Genomic DNA, 21,968 nt, shown 5'->3' with positions numbered 1-21,968 from the left:
GTCCCTAGTTGGCATACCCCACAGCAGCCCCCAGAACCCAGAAGCATCTGCAGAGCCATTTGCATTTCTTACTGAAATCAATACTGTATAGATTCATGACATCCATTTCGTTTTACTAGAATCTTAAAAATGAGATTTAAACACTCAGCCAGCACCGGTAAAGGGAGTTTTGAACACAGTTTTATTTATTATCTGACAACTTGAAGGCTGCTTTCTCTCTTAGTAATTTCTTGGAACCGTTTTTCTAAATAAAATCATTTTCATAAAACCATTTTTGATGGCTGCTTGGTAATCCGACAGATGAAGGCACCGAGTTGATTTAACTCCCCATTTCAGATGAAGTCAGTTTAAATTCATTCCTTCCATATGTTTCAAGACATCCTTTCTTCCATATTACAGACAACTCCTCTGGAAGCATCCTTGCAGTTGGGTCTTTGAAAGTATGTTGAACAAGTTCCCTAGGCTAAGTTGTAGGCATCTCGTTCAGACTTCTGCAGTATATTAAGGTGGAAAACTAACACGAGGAGACCTTCCTTGTTGTGTTTTGAACTCCCCCCCCCCATTCAAGTCGTGTGTTTTGGTCCAGTTTTTCTTTTCTTTTTAGAAAATATTCTTTCATATATTATGACTCTTTGGGTAGCCATTTTAATTGACCATTGCTAGTTGATAAGACAGCATTTGTTAAGAGGACTATTAGAAACAGTCGTTTGCCCAGTGTGGAAACAATGGCTTAAACTATCAAAAATATCCCACCAACTGGAGCCCTAACAACATAGGGGAGGGGCCCACACCGTGGTGTTCACTAACTGTCTGTCACCAGAGATCTCATCCGTGTGGCTCCTGCTTCACTCCTCTGTTTCTGGTGACTTAAAATACAACCTCTTGAGAGACTACCATGTTCCCACCCTATAATGAATTCTATTGGCTGAAAAGGAGATGTTACTACAGGAAACCAGGGACCAACCAGCAAAAGAGCCTTGACTATAAAATTATTGTTCTGAAAACATATATATGTATGTATGTACTGCTGGAATGGCACACATGCACGTGGAGCATTTAGGCATGAAACAGTTTGTGACAACCACAAAGGAAATGGACTTAATAATGGCAGGAACTTATTATATTTTGTCTTGGTACTTATAGATGTGTTGGAGTTTTGAAGGCATATATGCATTCAAAAATGTTGAAATTAGTTTGGCTGGCATCTTTCTTTCCCTTGACTTGGCTACACTGTTGGGGAATTGCATTGTCTAGCCTCAGTACATATAAGGTGTATATACATGTACATTGTGCTTGCTAGTCCTTAGATCGCTGGGGATGAGATTGCAGTGAGATCTGTTGTCTTCACCTCTTTATGTATGAGAAGATTAATGCTCTGGTGCATTAATTAGAACTTTTTTTCAGCCTTGCATAGAAAAGGCAGGACCTTGGGCTGGAAACAAGCTTGAAGTCTGACTTTAAGCCATGTGCTGATAACAAAATCCCACCTTGTTAGGGTCATGTTTTAAAGAAAGCAAGATTTTTTTTTTTTTACTTTTAAAAAAAATTTTTTATTAGGTATTTTCCTCATTTACATTTCCAATGCTAACCCAAAAGTCCCCCATACCCTTCCCCCCCATTCCCCTACCCACCCACTCCCACTTTTTGGCCCTGGCGTTCCCCTGTACTGGGGCATATAAAGTTTGCATGTCCAATGGGCCTCTCTTTCCAGTGATGGCCGACTAGGCCATCTTTTGATACATATGCAGCTAGAGTCAAGAGCTCCGGGGTACTGGTTAGTTCATAATGTTGTTCCACCTATAGGGTTGCAGATCCCTTTAGCTCCTTGGGTACTTTCTCTAGCTCCTCCATTGGTGGCCCTGTGATCCATCCAATAGCTGATTGTGAGCATCCACTTATGTGTTTGCTAGGCCCCGGCATAGTCTCACAAGAGACAGCTATATCAGGGTCCTTTCAGCAAACTCTTGCTAGTGTATGCAATGGTGTCAGCATTTGGAGGCTGATTATGGGATGAAAGCATGATTCTTAATATGGTTAGAGATATAAATCTCTATAAAACTGAGCACAGTTCCAGCCCTGAATAATAAAATTCTCCATTGTAACATGCTCTCGAGGGTAATTCTGCTCATCAGTTACTCCATGGAAGGGCGCTCTCTCTGCACTGAATTGGAAATACAATATAGACCAACACTGTGCTTGAAGACAAAGGTCAGGTAATGCAAGAGTTTCAACAACTGAACCCCAAGTTGATGATCAAAGTAGAGGTGAAGGAAATCAATGAAAATAACATGTTTTAGAGGATTTAGGTTGGCCCAGGGTTGTCACAGTTGTACACAGCAGGATGCTAAGACAGGATCTGAGAGGAGCAGGTGTGCACTAAGAAGATGAGGTCAATTGCTCCAGTTGCTACAGGATGTTCCTCCAGACCCAACACTGACAGCAAGCCCACACACCCAGGGCCAACTGATACAGGAGTACTGAGAACATTTAATGGAAACCAAACAATCTCTTCAGCAAATGGTGCTAGGACAACTGGCTGGTTCATACAGAGAAATGAAGTTGAACTATTGTGAACAGTATATAGAAGTTAATGCAAAATAGATCAATGACTTAAATATAAGAATTAAAATCTTAAAGGGAATGTAGAAGAAATACACATAAATGGTCATTACCTTATCCTGGGCAGTGGATTCTTAAATATGACACCGAAATATGAATAACCCAACACTGGATAAACCATGCATCTTCAGATCTTAGCATGTTGTGCATCAAGGAGAAAAGATGCAGGATGAGTTGGAATACACTTGCAAATCATATTTCTGTTAAAGGTCTTAATAGCCATAAGGTATAAAATTTTCTAACATTTAAAAGCCAAAAAGAGAGACAATCCCATTTTTAAATTGAGAAGGATACTGAAAAGATATATTTTTTGAAAGAAAATGTACAAATAGCTAAATAGGCACATGAAACAATGTCCATTGTCATTAGTCATAAAGAAAACACAGCCAGAGCCATGACTGATATCACCTCAGATCCAACAGGGTAGCTATTGACATGGTAAGTTTTAATTGGCAACTTGACACAGCATAGAGTACCTGAGGAAGAGTTGGGAGTGAGGAACTATCTGGACCAGGTTGGCCCGAGGGCACAGTCATGGGGGTTGTCTTGATTGTTGATTGATTCAGGAAGACCCAGAACAGTGGGTGGTGCCATTCCCTAAGCAGAGGGACCTAAAATAATTAAGACAAGAGAAAGTTAGAGGAAAGCAAGCAAACAGGGCCCCTGTGTTTATTCTCTCTACCCTGGACTGGGGATGTGATTCCTCAAAATTTCTGCCTTGGTGTCCCCAAAACAATGGACTATAACCTGGTATTGTAAGCTAAGTAAGTCCTTTCTTCCCTAAGCTTCTTTTGATCAGGAGTTAGTCACAGACACAGAAATGAAACTAGAAAAGTTATAATACTTTAAAAATAGCAGTAAGTTTTAGGGAAGCTGTGGTCATTGGAGTCCTCCTACGCTGCTGGTGGGAACTGGAGTGGGATGGTCTCTGTGAACAGCAGCCTAGCAGCTCCTTAGAAATCAAACAAATTACCCCATGGCCTAGCAACTCTGTGAGTAGGTACATACCCTAAAGAATTAAAAACAGGTGCTCAGGCCATCACCCCACACAGATGTTCACAGTGTTCTTGTTCACAATAGCCCAGAGGAGGAAGCAACTTAAATATCCACCCACAGATGAGTGGATAAGCAAGTGTGGATATACACATGCGTGGAATACCGCTCGCTCCTGAAAATAGAATGATATTTAAATAGACGCTACAACATGCATGAACCTCGGAGAGTTGCACAGTTTACAGCTGCTAACTTTATGTCCTATGAATTTTGCCTCAAGCCAATAAAGGAAAGCAAGCCTTCTGAAGCTAAAGCAGGCATATCACTCCCCATCCCGGCAAATCCTCATGACTCAAAAGAGCTCTCGGCTCAGGTTACAACCACCTATGAAGTTATATTGGTATGTGTGGGAGGGAGGGTGGAGATGAGCCATCCAAATAGGATTATAGGCTGTGCAGGGTCAAACTGTAACCTGATCTGTGCACTCTGGGCTCAGGATGTTTATCACGAAGGTGGCTTGGCTGTCTGTCCTAGCTGCTCCCACTTACCAGTGTTTCAAAAGCTCATTTATTTAGCTCCATGCTGTATAATTTATAACAATAATCTTTTAGCAACTGAATGATCCCTCACTAGAGTCTCTCTGGTAGCTTTTACACACAGCCAGCTTCCAGTGTGTACCCAGTGGGTTTCTGCTTCAGAACTGGTCTCTGGACCCAGAAGGCATGAGTGTATATTGTACCCAAGTTCACCTGAAAGAAATTACAGGTCACTTTAAGACAGTAATACAGGAAATGGAGAGATGGCTTGGCAATTAAGGGCTCTTGCTGATCTGACAGAGGTCTGAGCTCTGATTTCCAGCACACACATGGTGATTCATAACCAACTTCAGTGTCAGAAAATCCAAACACACTCTTCTGCCGCTGTGAACACCGTGCATGTATATATATGGTGCACAGACAGACATGCAGGCAAAACATGCAGATGTGTGAAACAAAAGTTAAAGTCCTTTAAGTCAGCAATATAAATATTCATTTCTTTCTGTGTGCCTTGACAGCTCAGATTTTCCCTGACGATTCTCTCTCGTTAAGCCCCGAGTATTCAATCTTCATTGAATTCCTAGCAAAATCATCCAAGAGCTGTGAAGTCTCAGCTCTGGAGCGGCTGAGAACATTTCCATTCCCATCTCATTGTCCAGAGCATGTCATGTGGCAAAGCTTGACAGGTTCCCAGTCTAGAAGACCCTCCCTTGTAGAGAGGCAGGAATCATCATTTGGGGATACGGTACCTCTGCCCTTATTTCTAACATGCTGACTAACCATGTATGCTTACCTAGCAAAGGTCCAGGTTCCTAGTACTTCAGAAATGTAGAGAAAAACCATCACGATGAACATATTTTATCTATTCTCTTGGGGAAGGTAATATATTTATTAAAACGTGATTCCTCAAAGCCCCATTTTGGGTTCTTCGGTATCTCGTCTGGACACTTCCTGGGGGCATGTGGCAATGGGTTAAGAACTCCAGCGTGTGTATATTTCCCTTCTACTTAAGGAATATTTTGAAGGCAAATAGGAGGGTTCCTGTCATCTGTCGGACACACATTTGTTTGCCTGTGAGCATGAGCTAATAAGGCTGTCCACAGCAACATGAAACTTGAGCCAGGAGAGAGGCCTGCTCAGGAGGAAGTGGGTGTGATGAGAGTTCTTAGAACACTGTGGCATTAAAAACAGTGGCCTCCCAGGATGTCAGACTCGAATCCTAAGACCTAGAAGAATGCTTTCCATTAGAAAAGGGGCCTTGAAAATGTAATCACATTAAGGATTCAATTCTTAATTCATTTTAATTAATCTTAAATCATGCCTGTGTGTCTGTGCATAGGGATGCAGATACCCAGAGGGGCAGGTAGATCACATTCCCCTGAGATAGTTACAGGAGTCATGAGCCACCTGACATGGGTGCTGGGAACCAAACTTGGTCCTTTAAAGAACAACACATGCTCTTAACAGCTGAGCCATCTCTCCACTCCCCACATTAAAGATTCTGAGAGGAGGATTTTGTCTTGGATTATCTAAGGGCCATCAAATAAAGATCTTCCTAAGAGCAACACAAGCAACAAGCCCAGAAGAGAAGATAGCCTGGAGAAAAAGAGTTTTGGAAGCCCCAGAGGGATGCAAACAGAAGCCAAGGACAGCAGGCAATCAAGAAAAGTTTTGTGCCTGGAGCCACTAGAGCAATGGTTCTCAACCTGTGGGTCGCGACCCCCTTGGGACTGTGTGACCCTTTCACAGGTGAGATCATCGGGAAACACAGATATTTATAGACTTACAGTTATGAGCTAGCATCAAAAATCATTTAATGGTTGGAGTTCACCAACCATTAAACACGAGGAATTGCATTAAAGGGTCATGGTATTAGGAAGTTTGATCACTGATCCAGACACAGTACAGCCCTTGATCTCCGCAAGAGAAATTGATCTCTGATTTCTGTTCTTCATAATTATAGAGGACAAATGCTCTTTGAAGCCCCCAAGTTTATTTGTTACAGTACATGCATAAAAGTCCTATAGCTGTATCCATCAAATGAATAGTATGGCCATTCTTTTTGTTTTCGGGGTATTTTTGTTTTGTTTGTTTGTCTGTTTGTTTTTGTTTGTTTTTGTACCAAGAGAAGAGGAGAAGCAACAGCGACTTCCTCAAACTGTTCATTCCCATAGCCAGGGGCATTTGGGAAGCAGTGCAGCTTACTGAGCCTGATGAGGGAGACCCCACTATGGGATGATAAGAGCCCTGAGAGGAATGGTGTCCTGGAAGCCTTAGCCAGCTGGGTGGAGGCACAAAGCCCACCCTGCTCCCCTCCCTGTTTTGTGTGTGCCTGTAAGCTGACTCAGCATTGACAGTAAGATCAGGTCTACCCAGACTAGATGTGTACCCACCAGGAGGTTCCAGTTTAAAATCCACTTGGTTTCTTAAGGCTAAAGTACAATCGCATCGATCCCTCTAGCCAGTTTGGATTACATTCTCACTGGTACCGACACCTTGTACTTCCCTGAATCCTGTCTGTCCCCACACAGTTTGCCCCATATGCCTCCCAACCCCGACAGGTCTTGAAATCTCTGTCACAAAGTGCCTCAGTCAGGAGGGATTCCGTGTGTGGGGATATGATAGAGCCGACAGAAGTACCCAGACACTGGCTCTCCATAAAAGGTTCAAAACAGGCTCTGGTAACAAAGCGGTTAATTATCAGTGATGGGAGTTCAGGGATAGTTCAAAGGGGAGGTGACCTTTGACCTGTGTTATTAAGGAAAAGGAAGTTGCTTTGAGGCAAAATAAAGAAAAGAGCTGCCAGGCAGAGAGCCAGGAGCAGAGATGAGGGCCTTCAGATGTGGCCATTGGAATGCAGCATGAGGAACAGCGTGCACCAGGGTAGGGGCACGTTCATAGTGCTAGCCACTGCGTCACAGTCATGGAACTTCTGATGCCAAGGACAGCTAGCAGACGGGGAAGTACGGAAATGAAATGCACGTGTGGCCTGAGATCTTGGGGTGTTGAGTAAAACGTGGGGGGTTGTTGTAGAGCGTGGTGATGGAGTTCCCTACCATGTTCTAGCCAGTGAGCCCTCAGCCCTCAGCACATCAGTCAGGATGGGCTATGTCAGGTCACATTAAAGAAAACCCAACAGTAGTACCAACCTGTTATTTCTTACCCATGCCCCATGCCCATCGTGGAATGACCGTGGGCTTTGCCCAGTGTCCCATTCTTCCTAGGACATATCCTCAAAGTGACACCTAATTTTACTTTATTTGCTTAGTCACATGGCCACAACTCTAACAGTACAGAGACAGTGGCTGTGTGGCTTTCTTGAAACTCTCAGAACTCTAAAGCCGGTGGGTGTCACTTGCTCTAAGCTTCCCAGACACAATTCGGTGTCTTCTTAGTAGTTAGGTTTCAAACTTGGTAAAAATCATCCCAACAGCATGTGACGTGGTCTTGCCTGGTTCCTTTAAAAGCACCGCAGTCTGTGGAGTACGGCTGGATACACCTGAGATGCTTCCCCACCTGGGGTGCAGCGTTCTTCACCGATACCCATGATGTAGACCCTACCCTGAGTTCACACCACCACTGTGATGCCACTAAACTAGCAGTTCCAGAAAGCCACTAAAGAATGTGCTATCAGGCAGGGAAGGCTCAGCAGGTAAAGGCACCTGCCACCAAGTCTGATGGCCTGAGTCTATAGTAGAAGAACAGAACCAATTCTGAAAGGTTGTCCTCTCACCTCCACATGTGCACTGTGGCATGTGCACACCTATGTGCCACTGCATGGTTTTTTGAGATCAGAGGACGACTTGTAGTAGCAGACTCTCTCTTTCCACCATATGGATTACAGGTTCAGACTCAGATTGGCAAGCATCTTGACCCCAGTGAGCCATCTTACCAGCCTCTCCAAATTGTTTTTAATCTTCTAGGAGTTTAATGGTGGAACCACTCACTCACTGTACAAAATAAATGTTCACTTGCCAAAGTTTAACATTTGATTAAGATTTAATGAACACAATATAAACATCACTATAGTGCTAATACTGCAACTTTGAAAAGTCATCTGATAAAATGATAAGATTCTGGGCTGAAGAGATGGCTCAGCAGTTAAGACCACTGGCTGTGCTTGCAGAGGGATCCGGTTCAGTCCCAGGACCTACATAGTACATCACAATTAGGTGTAACTCCAGTTGCGGGGTCTCTGAGGCCCTCTCCTGGCCACCGTGGGCACTGCATGTGCAAGGCTCACAGATACACCCTGTCAGAACACCCATACACATTTGATATAATTGTTTAAACTAGAGAAGGTTTTTAATAGTCTTAGAAGCTACTTAGTCACATCACAGTTGTGGACACACAGAAGGGTACAAGTTGTTCCCAAGCCACACCCGTCTGTCCTCCGGATGGCCAGATGGGCACCTGAAGCCTGTTCTGACCTATCTGCTGTCTGTGATTTCCCCCAACACTGGGAAAGTGTGGGGTTCCAGTTTGCTGGCTTGGAACAACTGCTCCTGGTCCATTTTTCAGAAGTCTGTCCTTTAACGTGTTTTTTCCAGAGGTCAGACATGCAGGTGGGTAGAAGGGCATAAGGAGAGGTCAGGGGTATGGAGCAGGAGAGGGAGGAGCCACCACAATGCATTCTGCTTGTAAGTGCAGAAGAAACCTAATACTGTGTATGCTGCTTAAAAAAGAAAAAAAAAAAAAACACTCTAAAAATACCCAGCTGAGCCATGCCTGTGGCCAGCAAGTGACAGACTGGGGTTGGGGGAGGTGTCAGGTGCTACTTGGCAGATCTTGGATCCAAACAATGTCTTTTGCTCTGGGGAGATGTGAGGACAAGGAGAACACCACGCCTTGTCTGAGGACAGGGGTTCAGCCCAAGCCCACGTGAGCCTGCACTCCCGGTGCCCAGCCTTATGGTCCCAGTTTCACCTCCATCACACAGAACAAGGCAGCTGTGCATCAGAACTCAGCTACTAAGGATTTTCCAATCACAGCCAAACTCTGAGCTGTCTGAGATGAGTGTTTTCAGGAAGGAGCCCAGCCTCAGGGCTGAGGGTAGAGTCAGAGCCGTAAGCATTAGGCTGTATCTCGGTGGTAGAGTGCTTGCCTGGCTCACAGGTCCCTGGTTCAGGCCCTGACACTGTAAACAGTAATAACAAACCTAACTAACAGTGACTCTTTCAAGGACAACTCCATCCTCTCCCCGAGCACATCCCACGTTGGTGTGGTTGTCCACTTAAAATGCTTTTGTCTTTTTCTCTGTCTAACACACGCTTGCTTTACACAAAGGCCTGTCAAAGCTTTTTGAATATTTCTCCTGGCCTTGACTTTCTAGAGTTCCTCCCCCTGTCTGCCTCCCTGAATTTATTGTGTCTTCTACCTTGTTCCCAGAATGCTTTGAACCTACCTCTCCCGAGTCCCGGAGCAGGAATTGTTACATGATTACAGGGTTCAAGGCCGTTTCTCTTCACTCTTGCAAAGACTGGCTCCTTGAAGTGAAGGTCTGAATGTTAGTTATGCTTAGTTTCCTGTGCCCACCATAGTGCCTGGTCCAAGGGGAGAGAGTGTGATTACCAAATGACGTACAAGCACCCAGGTAACAAATTTCAGGCACACTGTGCCTAGACAATACTACGGCCTATTTAACCTGCAAGTGTCTGTCTCCCCTCTCCCACTGTCCTTTCAGATTTCTAGGTCAGATGAGGGTCCTACAAATCTGTTCTCACAAGCCCTCCGGGTGCTGCTCCAGCTGTACAGGAGCCTACTGAGATGTGTTTGTCCAGTGGTTAGGAATGCCTCTGGTTGGAGAGCCCACAGGGAAATTAGACTGGAGCCCCGTGCTGCTCCGCAGGCAGGCTGTAGGGGGTGCTCTGCAGCCTACTTCTCCACTGGGAGTCAGAATAGCCCAGAAGCATCTACCCATTCTTATCCCCTACCCACGTTCCAGGTCCACTTAGACTTCCCCCAGGCCACAGCACACAGAAGCATGCTGGCACCTCTCTTAACTTTCCAGAGTAGTTGAGACTCACTAGTAGGTTACCCTAATGTTCTGAGCTGTGGAGTGGCCACATAGAGTCCTGGCTCCAACACTAGCAGTGGTCAGTGTTTCGGGAGTGTGGAGTTTGGGCTCCCAACCACCCTTGATGACAAGGCCAGGGGGTCACCGCCAGAGCAGGTCCCAGCCTACCTAGGACCCTCCTCCTCAGTGTCTTGAATCAAGTCATACAGCCATCCCCACTCCAGCCCTCTCTGGCACGTGCACAGTAGAGAGTTTCACGTGTCTTCCAGGCAACAAAAGCATCCTAACTTCCTCGGAAAGGGTTCCCTTTCTCCCTGTCGCTGTCCCTCCCACCGTCTTCCCTGCAAGCCTCATCACACGCATGGGGGTCGGACTGCTTCCCAGAAGAGGCTCATTCCCTGCTTGCTCATTAAGTCGCTGTAATTATACGCACGTGGGCCTAATTGGTTTTAATTGCACTCCAAGGCTGCTCTAGGTTACAACGGTGTCTCCAGCCTTGGAGAAGTCGCTCCCTTTATTTACCGTTTAAATATGAGTATCAAGGGGGAAACAGGAGACGTGACCGTGAGGAAACTCTTCATTCTGAGAGAGCAACTTTCAAAGTGCTTGGCCATCCTGACCCTGCAGTACTGGGTTCAAATTCAGCGCAAGGAAAGTGAGTCAAGCCACCGAGAGGCTGTGCCGCTGTGGAGAAGTCAATCCATCATGCAGGCTGTGCTGCGGCTGCATGATGCTTAACTGTGGTGTGGCAGCCTCTCTTTATGAATCTGCATCTATGCTCCAGTTGCACACACCCATCTACCTGAAATTCACAAATAAACCATAGCAATAGCACAATTTCAATTACTCACTTCGTCGAAGGCGATTTAAGCATGTTATTATTTTGGATCTCTTGTTAACTTTTTTTTTTTTAAGTCCGTGCTTCTGGTGTTAAATGCATTACTGATTTGCATTCCCCCTTCATGCCGCACCCCTCCACTAAGACTATGTATACTGCACAGATAATCGGTCTCTAAAGGAATGTCACATGGCACCCATCAGACAGATGAGTGAGCCTCATGTTAACTGCCCACCTCTGTGCCCTGGAACTTCAGTGTCCTAACACCACCCTGACTCTTTCCAAGGGCACCTGTATCCCTGGTACAGTAGTTAGCCCTTGCCAGATACTAGACGTACAGAGTCATAGCTGAACCCTCATTTTGGAAGTTGAAATAGGAACCAGAACCAATCAGATTGCTGAGACCACAGCAGTGAGGATGGATGCACGTGGAAGAAGAAGACGTCAATCATCGGATCAAAGTGTTGATCAAATGTCCCCTGTCTGGCTTCTCAGTGACCTACAGTCACTGCACTGTGTGGAAGACTGTGCTTCTGGAGCAGAGGAGGCCCTGGGCCAAGATAAGACACGAGGCCCTGGCTCCCCTTGCATATCTTTTTGGCAAAGTTCTTGTTGCATTGATCCAACCCTGTGACGAATATCAGAATTCAGAGGACAGATGCAATGCCCAGGGGATGAAATTCAACCAGTGCCGGCCAGTGGAGCCTTGACCTTGCCTGCGATTACTTCTCAAAGAAATCTCTGCTGCTTCTGAATTCAATTACACTGGGCAGGGGGAGCCAGTCTCCGGTGCTCTTTCATGATGGATCAGGCATCGTCAGGAATCCCGTGGTGCCACACACCCCTGGACCTTGCCAGGCGCCCCAGGAGTCAGGAGTTAGCCTCTTCTGAGGTGTACAAAGGTTTGGGTCCCTACAGATTTATTTGTTTATTGGCTGACTGACTGATGTTCTAATCATTAGAGTCTAATGTCTTTCTCGAGGTGTGGAGATCCTACCTCTCCTTGCTCTGTTTTTATCTCACTCTGTTCCCGTGTGCCACTGATAGTCTTTTGTTCCTCTGTCTTCTCCACTGGTTTCCTGTGTCATATGGAGGTTTCATTTTCCACAAAAAGGTGAGGATAGCTGCAGAGAAATCAGAGCAAGGCCATGCTCCCTAGTCCTTTGAGGTCTCGCAGCTCGCTTTTCCTGCAGGTGAGACCTCTGGAAGACAGACAGAGGCTTCAGTTGTCTCCAGACCTAGCACCTCTGGCAGATGGTGTCATGGGGAAGAGAAAGAAAAATACCAGTGTGCAGATAGTGAGCAATTCCAGCTCCACAGGACAGACCCCCCTGCAATCACTACTGGGACAGCAGTATACAACCAGACCTGTGAGACAAAAGCCTTCAGCCCATGCCCCCTATGTGTGTGCCTGGCTCAGATCTCCACTCAAGCAAGAAGGAATCTCCTACAAACCCACAGTGGTAGAGAAGCCTCTAGAAACATCTGTGCCCTATCATTAGAAACCTGGGACCAAAGAGGCACCAAAAAGAATAGGCTGAGGAGAACAGAGAAGAGGAACAGGAAACAGGAAGGGGAGCCCACAACACTGTAGGATAATGTCAGCATGCCACAGGTAGACGCCTGTCTTCCTGACTGCTCCCCCTCTGTCAATAAAGTACGTCAGTCACTCACAGTTGTTCTTATCCCAGGCCAGTGACCACAGCCTCACTGCTCAGTGTCCCATGGGAGCAAGTTTCCCTTGGCAAACATGTACTGACATCATCTGATGATGGACGCTTGTTGGCATATGATCGTCATTATAAAGCAATGGGTTTCATAAAGGCATTCATGCAAGTACATCGTGTACTCCAACTGTATTCACCCCTCCCCCACATCAAGATCTCTAAAGCTTCTTGAGTCGTTCTAATGAATGTCTGGGAACCACTGAATTATTTTAGCTAAGTAAATCCCCACCTACGCTCAGAAGAGATCTTAGCAACAGGTCTGGCTTCCTCTGGAGTTAAGAATCCATCAGACTTGATAGAATTAAAAATATGGGTGCAAGCTCAGGACCATGCAGTAGTCCCGGAACACACACAGTGTGGCAGCCCTGTGCTCAGGCCTTCCTGTGCAGTATCCAGCTGGACCCGACGAAGATTGCTCAGTTCCCTTCTATTGGCAAAGCACCTTGGGGGTTCTCTGCACAGCTTCTAGTCTTCATGTTCTGACTCTCTGTCTCCCAGACACCATGCAGGTGGGGATGTTTCCCAGATGTGGAGGGGGAAAAGGATCTTACAAGTTAGGGGCTCACAAGCACAGTGCTGGAGGCTGCAAGGACTCGGAGTGGGGGAGGCCGCCTTTATACTGTAGAGCAAAACAATACAAGCATACTTGGAGCTGTTTTATTAACTATACAAGAATCATGGAAAAGCTATAGGTATGAATGGGCTCACAGACCAGCCCACTTGTGGTCTCTAAAGCTCCTTCAGTCCCTCTGACTGTTGACTGAGCAGGGTTTTCTTCCTGCCCCAGCTTTCTCTTCTCCCACCTCTGGGCTGTATGGTGAGCAAACAGATCATCTGTTGAAGGAGTGTGTCATTTACATGTATAAAGCCACGAATTAATCTCCAAGCTTTATGCAGACAGACAAGTGCTCTCCCATTACTGAGCCATTTCTCAGACACCACAGCTGTGGCCCTCTAGGGTCTTCTGTCACCATCCTCTTCTTCACCACAGCATAGCTCAGGGATGGACTTTGAACATGTTTCTTGGCTTCAACTTCTCACCCCGGACACTTGAGCCTCGAGTTTATCCTCCCACACCTTAGAGATGTTGGCCTAAGTAACCGGAGTGACTGCTTTAGGCAGGATGCTTATTTTCAACATGAATAGAACTGATTGCCCTTGCTTTGGCCCTGCCGAGCTGTGCCTGAGTCGTGTGTCTTCTGGGGCGGCACCGGGAATGCCAGCTTGACGTTTCTCAAAGCTGTCGGGTTTGTGAGAAGCTGCTGCTGGTCTCGCTTTCTCTGGGGATACGGGTCACAATGAGGAGCTGGAGGCCGATCTGTCATCCAAATGTTACTGTGTGTTTCTCTCTTCAAGGTCAGTAAGGATTTACTCAAAAGTCATCTTGGCCTCAGAACGTTTTGTCAAGCATCAGCATTTCTTAGGAGGTACCTTCTTTGGGCAAGACCAATCCCTTACCCTGAAAGGAAGCCAAAGCTGCTAAAGGCAGGGGACAGGGCCATGTGCTCGATGAAGCAGGAGGACTTGGGGCTGGCGTTCTAGAAGTCCTGATTGGTAGCACTACTTTGCTTCTAACTTGTTTGAAAACTTTGGGCATACTATTCCACCTCTATGGGCCTTAGCTTCCTTATCTGTAAGATGAAAGGATTGCACACACAGCTGCTTGCCAGGAACAGGGATCAGGCTTAACCCATTGTGTTAGCACATGTTATGGGATAACTTCTTCCCCTCATGCTAATGAATAAACGAGGAGAGCTCAGTCCTGTTTTCCTGTTGTGTGACCAGAGCTACTTTCATTCTTTGCTATTCATGACCAATGCCATAGCTTGCAGGGACAGGAACATTAAAACTGTCTGTCAGTGGGATGTTTCTGAAGAATCAGCTCTTAGTTTACTAAGTTCTTTGCCCAGAAGTCTTTCCTGGCTCTGATGCATCCAGGCAAGCTAAACATATGGGATATGATAAAGATTATATACAGGAATATGATAAAGAATAAGACAGCATCCAGTGAAGCCAAGTGAAAGTCATGTGCACCCAGAAGAGCTTGTGCTGAGAGGGACATGGATGGGGAGTATGGTGGGAGGCCAGGAGAGGGTAGAAGGTGACGAGGAACAGGCAAGATCAAAGTGCAATGAGACAAGATAGAATTGTACTCTGAGAAGTTTCAAGGTTACAGGTGTGGTCCCCTCTTACTAGGGCTTCATGTGTTTATGTGTATAGACTCAAATTTTAAGCTATACTGAGCTGAATTGCTTATTTTCTAGATATACATCAGCTGTAAAGATTTGCCAAAAACCTAAGAAAGAAGTCCTATAAAGAAGGACCTCTGTGTTTGGAGCGTCATAGTGACCATGACAGTAACTCCCATGAACAGTAACTCCCTGTGCGTAGTAAAACTCCTCAGCTGCACACCCGTCTGCTGGTCTATGACCTATCATGAGTGAGGGCAAGGCTGGATCTAATGGGTGAACAGAGACCAGCATGGAGCCTCACGCTGAGGAGCTGGCCAACCCATGTTGGTCGATTGCCCACGGCCTTGTCTGGTGGCTAGCTAGGTGGGTGGGTAGATGCCTGGATGGGAAAGACTAAGAGGCTGTAAAGCGTCCATAGAAGTAGCTAATCTATACCTCTAATAGACTTTAAATATATAGTCCTATTGTCCTAGAACATAAAAATAATTTATATAAGCTGAAATATCAGAGCCTCCAGTCAGTTAAACTATTTTTATACTGTATGTAGAACAATGTTTTTCTCACAGTAGAAAAAAAGCAAAACCATTGTTTTATGTTTGCTTTGTCTGCACAGAGAAAAATAAAATAAAACTAAATTCTACATGAAGTTTCCACTATTGGTAACATGATACACATTAATCCTTTTTTAAAAGCCATTAATTTAGCATAAAAGAAATTAACAGGGGGGGTTGTCCTCAAGGACATTAGCTTTTAATGTTTAAGAAGAAATGATCTACAACAGAACCTACCTCAAATATCATTGCTAAGCAACAAACTGGAGTAAAAAAGAAAAAAATATCCATTGTTATATGTTCTATATAGGCTAGGCTTGCATTGAATTCATACTCCTCCTATCAACACTCTCAAGTTCTGGGGATGCAGGTACACCTACCACACTGTGTTTGGTAATCCCATCTGAATTCATCATTCTTTGGGTACCACTTATTTTCAGAATAGACTACAATTTTGCCTTTTGTGAGAAATTTGTTCTTTTTCCTCCCATCATGCCTATTGCACCCTGTCATCAGAACTGTAAGAAGACTATTATCCTTTGCTGAACCGGGGTTCATACAGATCCTGAGAGGGGAGTCCAGGGCATCAGCTGGGCCAGTAGAGTGATTCTTCCAGATGAGATGACAGAACCCAAGTTGGGAAACCAGGCAGAGCAATAGAACGTGGCATAACAGCCACTGACCAGGCATTTGTGCCCCAAACAGCAGCAGGCACCAAGCTCCCACCACCCATAACTCTCCTCCGAGTCTTGGTCTTTGGACACAGGGCATTGATTTATTTTCTGGACAGACTCAGAGCCAAGAAAGAAAGGACAGTGGCTTCTGATCTTTAAGATGTAGCTTTCAGAGATAAAGGCTTCTGTGAGAGACTATTTCTTAGCCCTATTAAGGGGAGGGATGTGAAAATGAGGGGTGTGAGTGCCAGGCCCTTGAGGCAGTAGCCAGAGATCTTGGGACTTTAGACTCACTGGCACCAGGACACTGACAAGGTCACAATCTGGAATGTTGGTATTCAGATGACACCCTGGGCTCTGTCCAATAAGACATTGTGGCAACTCGGCAGGACCCATGAGATCCAAAAGGAGCCCGACTCAGCTACCTTCCCATTACTGTGATAAAAGACCATGACCAAAAGCAGCATTGGAAGGAGGGGGTGCATTTCAGCTTCACTTCAGTAGCACACTCTGTCACTGAGGGAACTCAAATAGGGCAGGAACGTGGAGGCAGGAGCTGATGCAGAAGCCATGGAGGGATGCTGCTTACTGGCTTGCACTCTGTGGCTTGCTCAGCCTTGCTTTCTTATATACTCTAGAACCACCTGCCGAGGGCTGGCCCCACCCACAATGAGCCAGGCCCTCCCCCATCCATCTCTAAGAAATGCCTCCAGAGTGCCCCCACAAGCACTTTCTGGCATGGCCATTTTCTCAATTAAAGTTCTTTCTTCCCAGATGACTCATCTTATGTCAAATTGACATAAAACCAGCCAGCATACTGTCCAAGTTCTTCTGGAACCTGGCATGGCGTACCACAGGTGACATGCCCTGCCTGGGATTAACTCAACCGAAGGGCTCTTATCTGTGGCAATAACCCCCATCCAGCAGCCCGAATGACTCACTGTTCAGGAGACAAGGTGGAAATATCCATATCTGCCCACCTCAAGGTCATCCAGGACAACAGGCAAGACCAGTGTCCATCTTCCTGTGTGTGCATTATGTGGGGCAGGCAGGGCTTTTGGCTAAACCTAATCAGGATGCATAACTCTGCTGATTCATTACTGCGCTGCAGACATCAAACTATGTTTTCTGTTTTGGTGGATACAACCCTCCTGCCATTAAGCACCGAGTCTCCCACACATTATTTATTGGTTTTATATGGGCACAGACAAATCTCAAAAATACTAATCTGTTTAAAACACCGGTAATCTATAACCCTGAAAGATAGGGATGTATATGGAATTCTCTAACTTTGCCACACAATAACTTGAAATAGCTATGTATTTTAAGGAAAATAGATTTGATGCCTTCATGTGTGGTGTAGAAGTTGGCCAGTCAGCAAAATGCTTTCTTTCTTGTTTGTTTGATTTTTAAAGATTTATTTATTTTATGTATGTGAGTATACTGTCTCTGTCTACCAGAAGAGGCTATTTAATCCCATTACAGATGGTTGTGAGGCACCATGTGGTTGCTGGGAATTGAACTCAGGACCTCTGAAAGAGCAGTCAGTGCTCTTAACCACTGAGCCATCTCTCCAGCCCCAGCAAAGTGCTTTTCGAACAAGCTTAAGAACTTGGATTTAGAACCCAGAATCCATGTTTAAAAGTCCAGATTTAGTTGCATACACTGGAATACGAAGCCCTACAGGTCCAGAGCCTCCTGACTGTGGGGACCTACTATTGTGCTGTGCAGGGAACCTTGAGATAATGAGGCACAAAGAGTTGAGATACTTGACACAGTTTCTCAACCAGGGGGAAAAAGCTGAAGCTGAAACCCCAATCCAACAGGCCTAGCTTCAGCCTCCGCTGCTAACAAGAAAATCTGAGCAGGGGAGCCCTTCACTGTTTCTAAGTTTACAACATCAGTCACTACTACCTCTGTTCTGCATGTGTGCGTGTGCATGTGGGTGTGTCTACATGTGGCTATATGTGTCTTTGTGTGTGCCTGTGCGTATGTATGTATATGCATGTGAGTGTGTGCGTGTGTGTGTGTGCAAGTGAGTGTGTGTGTGCGTGCAAGTGTGTGTGTATGTGTGTGTGTGTGCCATGGCATGGATGTGCAGGTCAAAGGCGACAACCTTAGGTCCTTAGGTGTCAACCCTGGACTTCTACTCTATCTGAGACAGGCTCTGACTTTTTTGACGCTCACCACTTTATAGTCCAGGCTAGCTGACCTTCAAACTTTTAAGAATTCTCCTCTCTCTGCCTCTTCTTCCACAGGAGTACTGAGATTACAGATGTGTGCTGCACACCCGATTGTATGTGGCTTCTTTGGACTCACTCACACTCCTGTCCTCCTCCTTGCACTGCAGGCTCATTACCCGGCAGCTACTGAGCATCTCCTAGACCTTAAGACCTTGCTCTATGTTTCTCTGTAGTGACTTTCTAGCTCATCACCCTCTGTGTTTACTGTCTGCTTACTGACATCCCTCTCCCTGTTCACTCGCCTAACCGTGTTCTTGATAAACAATGGCTACTTTAGAAAGATTGGCTGAAGAAGAGAAGGGACAAGATATGTTTCTGCAGTTTATCCAAGAATAATTTTCTTGCCTTAAAAACGGGCCAAGGTCAAATTACTTGTGGTCCTTTCAGAATGAACTGTCTTGTCCTGGAAGAGTTGGCCTTGCATGTTGGTGTGACCCGTGCTCTTCACAGAGCTGTAGCCACAACTGTGGCCGTGGAACATCACCACACTCTGACTCCCCTGGGGCCACAGACTTGGCCTTCTGCTGGTTTTACCAAATGGTAGAGTCTGAAAATCCCAGCCTCCACCCACTACAGAGGCCAGAAGTAAGCTGAAATTCTATGTGGAATGCACAAGTCTCTATATGCAGTTCAGAATACTGAGTCCTCTATACTGGGTGAGCCTCAGCCGCGCAGCTGGGAGTGGCATCAAAGGGTGTTTTGTTTGGGTGATTGTTCACTGTACAAAGCACAGTAGGGATTGGAGATGTTTTTATTTGTGACAAAATGAAAAACTATTTAACAAGCATCTCTGTCATTTGAATCTGGGACTGTTCATACACAGAAACCAGTGGGTTACCTTCATCCCCCCCTCTTAGACAAAAACAGGCATACTCCACCTGCAGAGCAATGAACGGTCTATTAAACCCCAGAGCTCTCTCAGACACATTCTGCAATGCTGCTCTGAAAATTGTCATTCCTTAGCCCCCCCCCTCCAAAAAAAGCCATTTGGTAACTGTATAGCTTCCAGAAGAAATTTATCTGGCTCAACTAGGTAACAGTGACAGGGACAGAGCAAGAGTCAGAGGAGGACACCTGGGTTCTGCTTTGTAATAAAACCCATAAGGCAGTTAATCTTTTGGCCAGAGGTGAAGAGTCACATGACAACACAAAACTACAAAGAGAGGAGACAAATATGGAACACGAGAAGGACAGAGAACAAGGGGACACCAGCAGCTGGGCCCTGGCTGGCAGCTGCTCCCCTTGGCCTGCACATGGCTTGCTTGTAGTTTAGCTTTTGCATCATAATCCCTAATGGTTTATGACACGCCTTTCGATGGCAGTGTTCCATCTCCCTAAAGATACCCCTGCCATGCTTTGGTAGGTTCAGCACTGGAGAAATTTGGCTAAGATGATTAAAGGTCTCCTTTAAGGACAGGCTCTGATGTGAAGCTCATTGCTAGTCACCCAGCTGCCCTACAAGTCAACTGTCTGCTGAAATGTATGATCCGTGGCGTGTCCCCTAGTGCTTTGTCCATAGTGTGGAGTATCCTTGTTTCGACATCAAAATGTCTAGGAAACATCAGTTGTCAGCCATCATCTCTGACACTGGACTCTGTAAAAACAGCGGGACAGGTCATATAGAAGAGATATCAATTACAGCTTTGTATCAGCAATCCAGCCATTGTCTGCTGCCGCTGAGGTTCTCTGGCCTATGAGAAGTCTGAATGGCCCTTCAGTGTAAGGTGAATGCTGTGCTCAGTAAAGTGAAGCAAATCCTAGGAGGAGGTTGAAACCCCTCCTTGGAGGTCATGTTCCCACATTTATCCAAGAGGATGATTAGGGTAGCACCTGGGGCTGTGCCATCAAAGCCAAGGCCTCTCCACCGGGGACCACAAGCCACAGGGCTGGAGGTTAGAAGCAGCGCCAGGCACGAGCTGGGTCAGGTATGAAACCTGGCATTTAGATGTGTGCATTGGAAGCAGTATTGTTGAGCTTTAGCTAGGGCATGGTGGGAAGGGTGCAGGTGCCTACCCCAGCCTCGCTCAGTTCTTCCACAATTGAGAAACCAGCCTGCAGTCTAGTGACTTGGTTGGCTTTGTCTCCCTCCCGTTTCAGACACAGAATCCACAAGCAATGAAGCAAGTTGAACACTCCAGGCAGCTCTTAGAACGAACAGGGAGGGTTTATTTCACAGTAGGAGAGAGCGCTCAGTGTCCACAGGGTCAAGCAGTCTGGATTAGCAGTGTTGATGAAAGAAAAGATACACTTTTGATTCTTGCTCAGCAATTTGGGCTTATTTCAAGTGTGATAGCTCTCTGTTACTATGACAACGTGCCTAAGATGAAAAGATTATTTGTGCTCATGGTTGCAGAGATTTTTGGTCTCTGGTTACTTGGCTCCATTGTTTCTAGGCCTGTACTTGGGCAGAGTAGCGAGGTGAGAAAGGGCATGGTGGAGCAGAGTTACTCACGTGGGAGTCAGGATGCAGAGAGAGAAAGAAGAAGCCTGGTCCTAATGTAGCAGCCTTCATCACACTCAGTTACAGCAATGGGATGAGTGGGGTAGAGCTCGGAGGACATGGGCCGCCCAGGTCATCACCCAGGCCTTGCTCCCTAGACTCATGGGTAAGGAAGCCACAGTGTACAGAGGAGAAGAGAGCGTGCTGGATCTTTACAGAGTCAGAAGTCAGCTTGATACACGGTTGTGAACTGAAAACACTTTTGAAAAGTGAGTGTATTCATTTTTCACAAAATACAGCTTTCTTGGGGGCTAAGCCAAGGCCTGCAGCATGCTGGAGTAGAGTCCATAGATGTACCACAGGTGGTTTTCAAGTTACATTTCTAAGTATTGGAAATTTTTATTCTAAAGAGCTCTCAGGAAAGAAGAAGGGAAATTAGTCCTTGTGTCAGTAGAGTGCTCATCTGTAACACTGAAAATCCAGGAATTTCCATGGGAAAGGCTATGAAGGTTCCTGAGCCTAACTCCAAAGACATACTTCAGAGCACCACAGCCTTCTGGCCTACAAAGAGAGAATAATGACATCAATCCTACCTTGCTAATAAGAAAGACATCAAAATTAGACAGTTTATAAGTAGATGATAGATGATAAATAGGTAGGTAGGTAGGTAGATTAGATAGATAGATAGATAGATAGATAGATAGATGATTGATTGATAGATAGATAGATGATAGATAGATAGATGATAGATAGATAGATGATAGATAGATAGATAGATAGATAGATAGATAGATAGATAGATAGATAGATAGATAGATAAATAATAGATTATATTTATTACTTCCAAGGTACAGAATGACATTTCTCAAGCCCTAAACCTACCTAGTCTTATTCCTTAGGCCTCCTGACTCTGAGCCTGATCTACACACAGATCCTCACCCCCACTTCCAGGGCTTCCTCTTGTAATGACAACAACTGGATACCACAATCCAGAAGACACCGTAAAGATCACAGACCCTGGATTTTGTATCAGTGTTTGAAAGTGACAGTAATAAGGCTCTATGGTGGTCTCTTTGCCTTCAGAGAGAGTTTGTCTGGGAACATTAGTTTGGGTAAGATGCAGTGAGGAGCTGGGTAAG

At 45.6% G+C, this 21,968-nt stretch overlaps 1 protein-coding gene across 4 annotated transcripts in view; it reads left to right on the top strand.

Annotated features, from left to right (window-relative positions):
* Chn2 (chimerin 2) overlaps positions 1 to 21,968 on the top strand; it is a 279,786-nt gene that overhangs the window by 223,557 nt on the left and 34,261 nt on the right. Inside the window, exon 1 of one of the 4 annotated variants that reach the window (XM_021164054.3) lies at positions 19,932 to 20,113. The exons of the other annotated variants lie outside the window; for them this stretch is intronic. Coding sequence (XP_021019713.1) covers positions 20,096 to 20,113 — 18 coding nt within the window. The 5' untranslated portion in view covers positions 19,932 to 20,095. Of the gene's footprint in view, positions 1 to 19,931; positions 20,114 to 21,968 lie in introns of those variants that run through there. 4 annotated transcript variants of the gene reach the window in all.

This window comes from Mus caroli, unplaced genomic scaffold, assembly GCF_978045245.1.
Source record: "Mus caroli unplaced genomic scaffold, Mus_caroli_1 scaffold_7, whole genome shotgun sequence".
Taxonomy (NCBI): Eukaryota; Metazoa; Chordata; class Mammalia; order Rodentia; family Muridae; genus Mus; species Mus caroli.
Note: the sequence above shows the minus strand (reverse complement) of the source record. Positions and strands in the feature narration are given on the sequence as shown.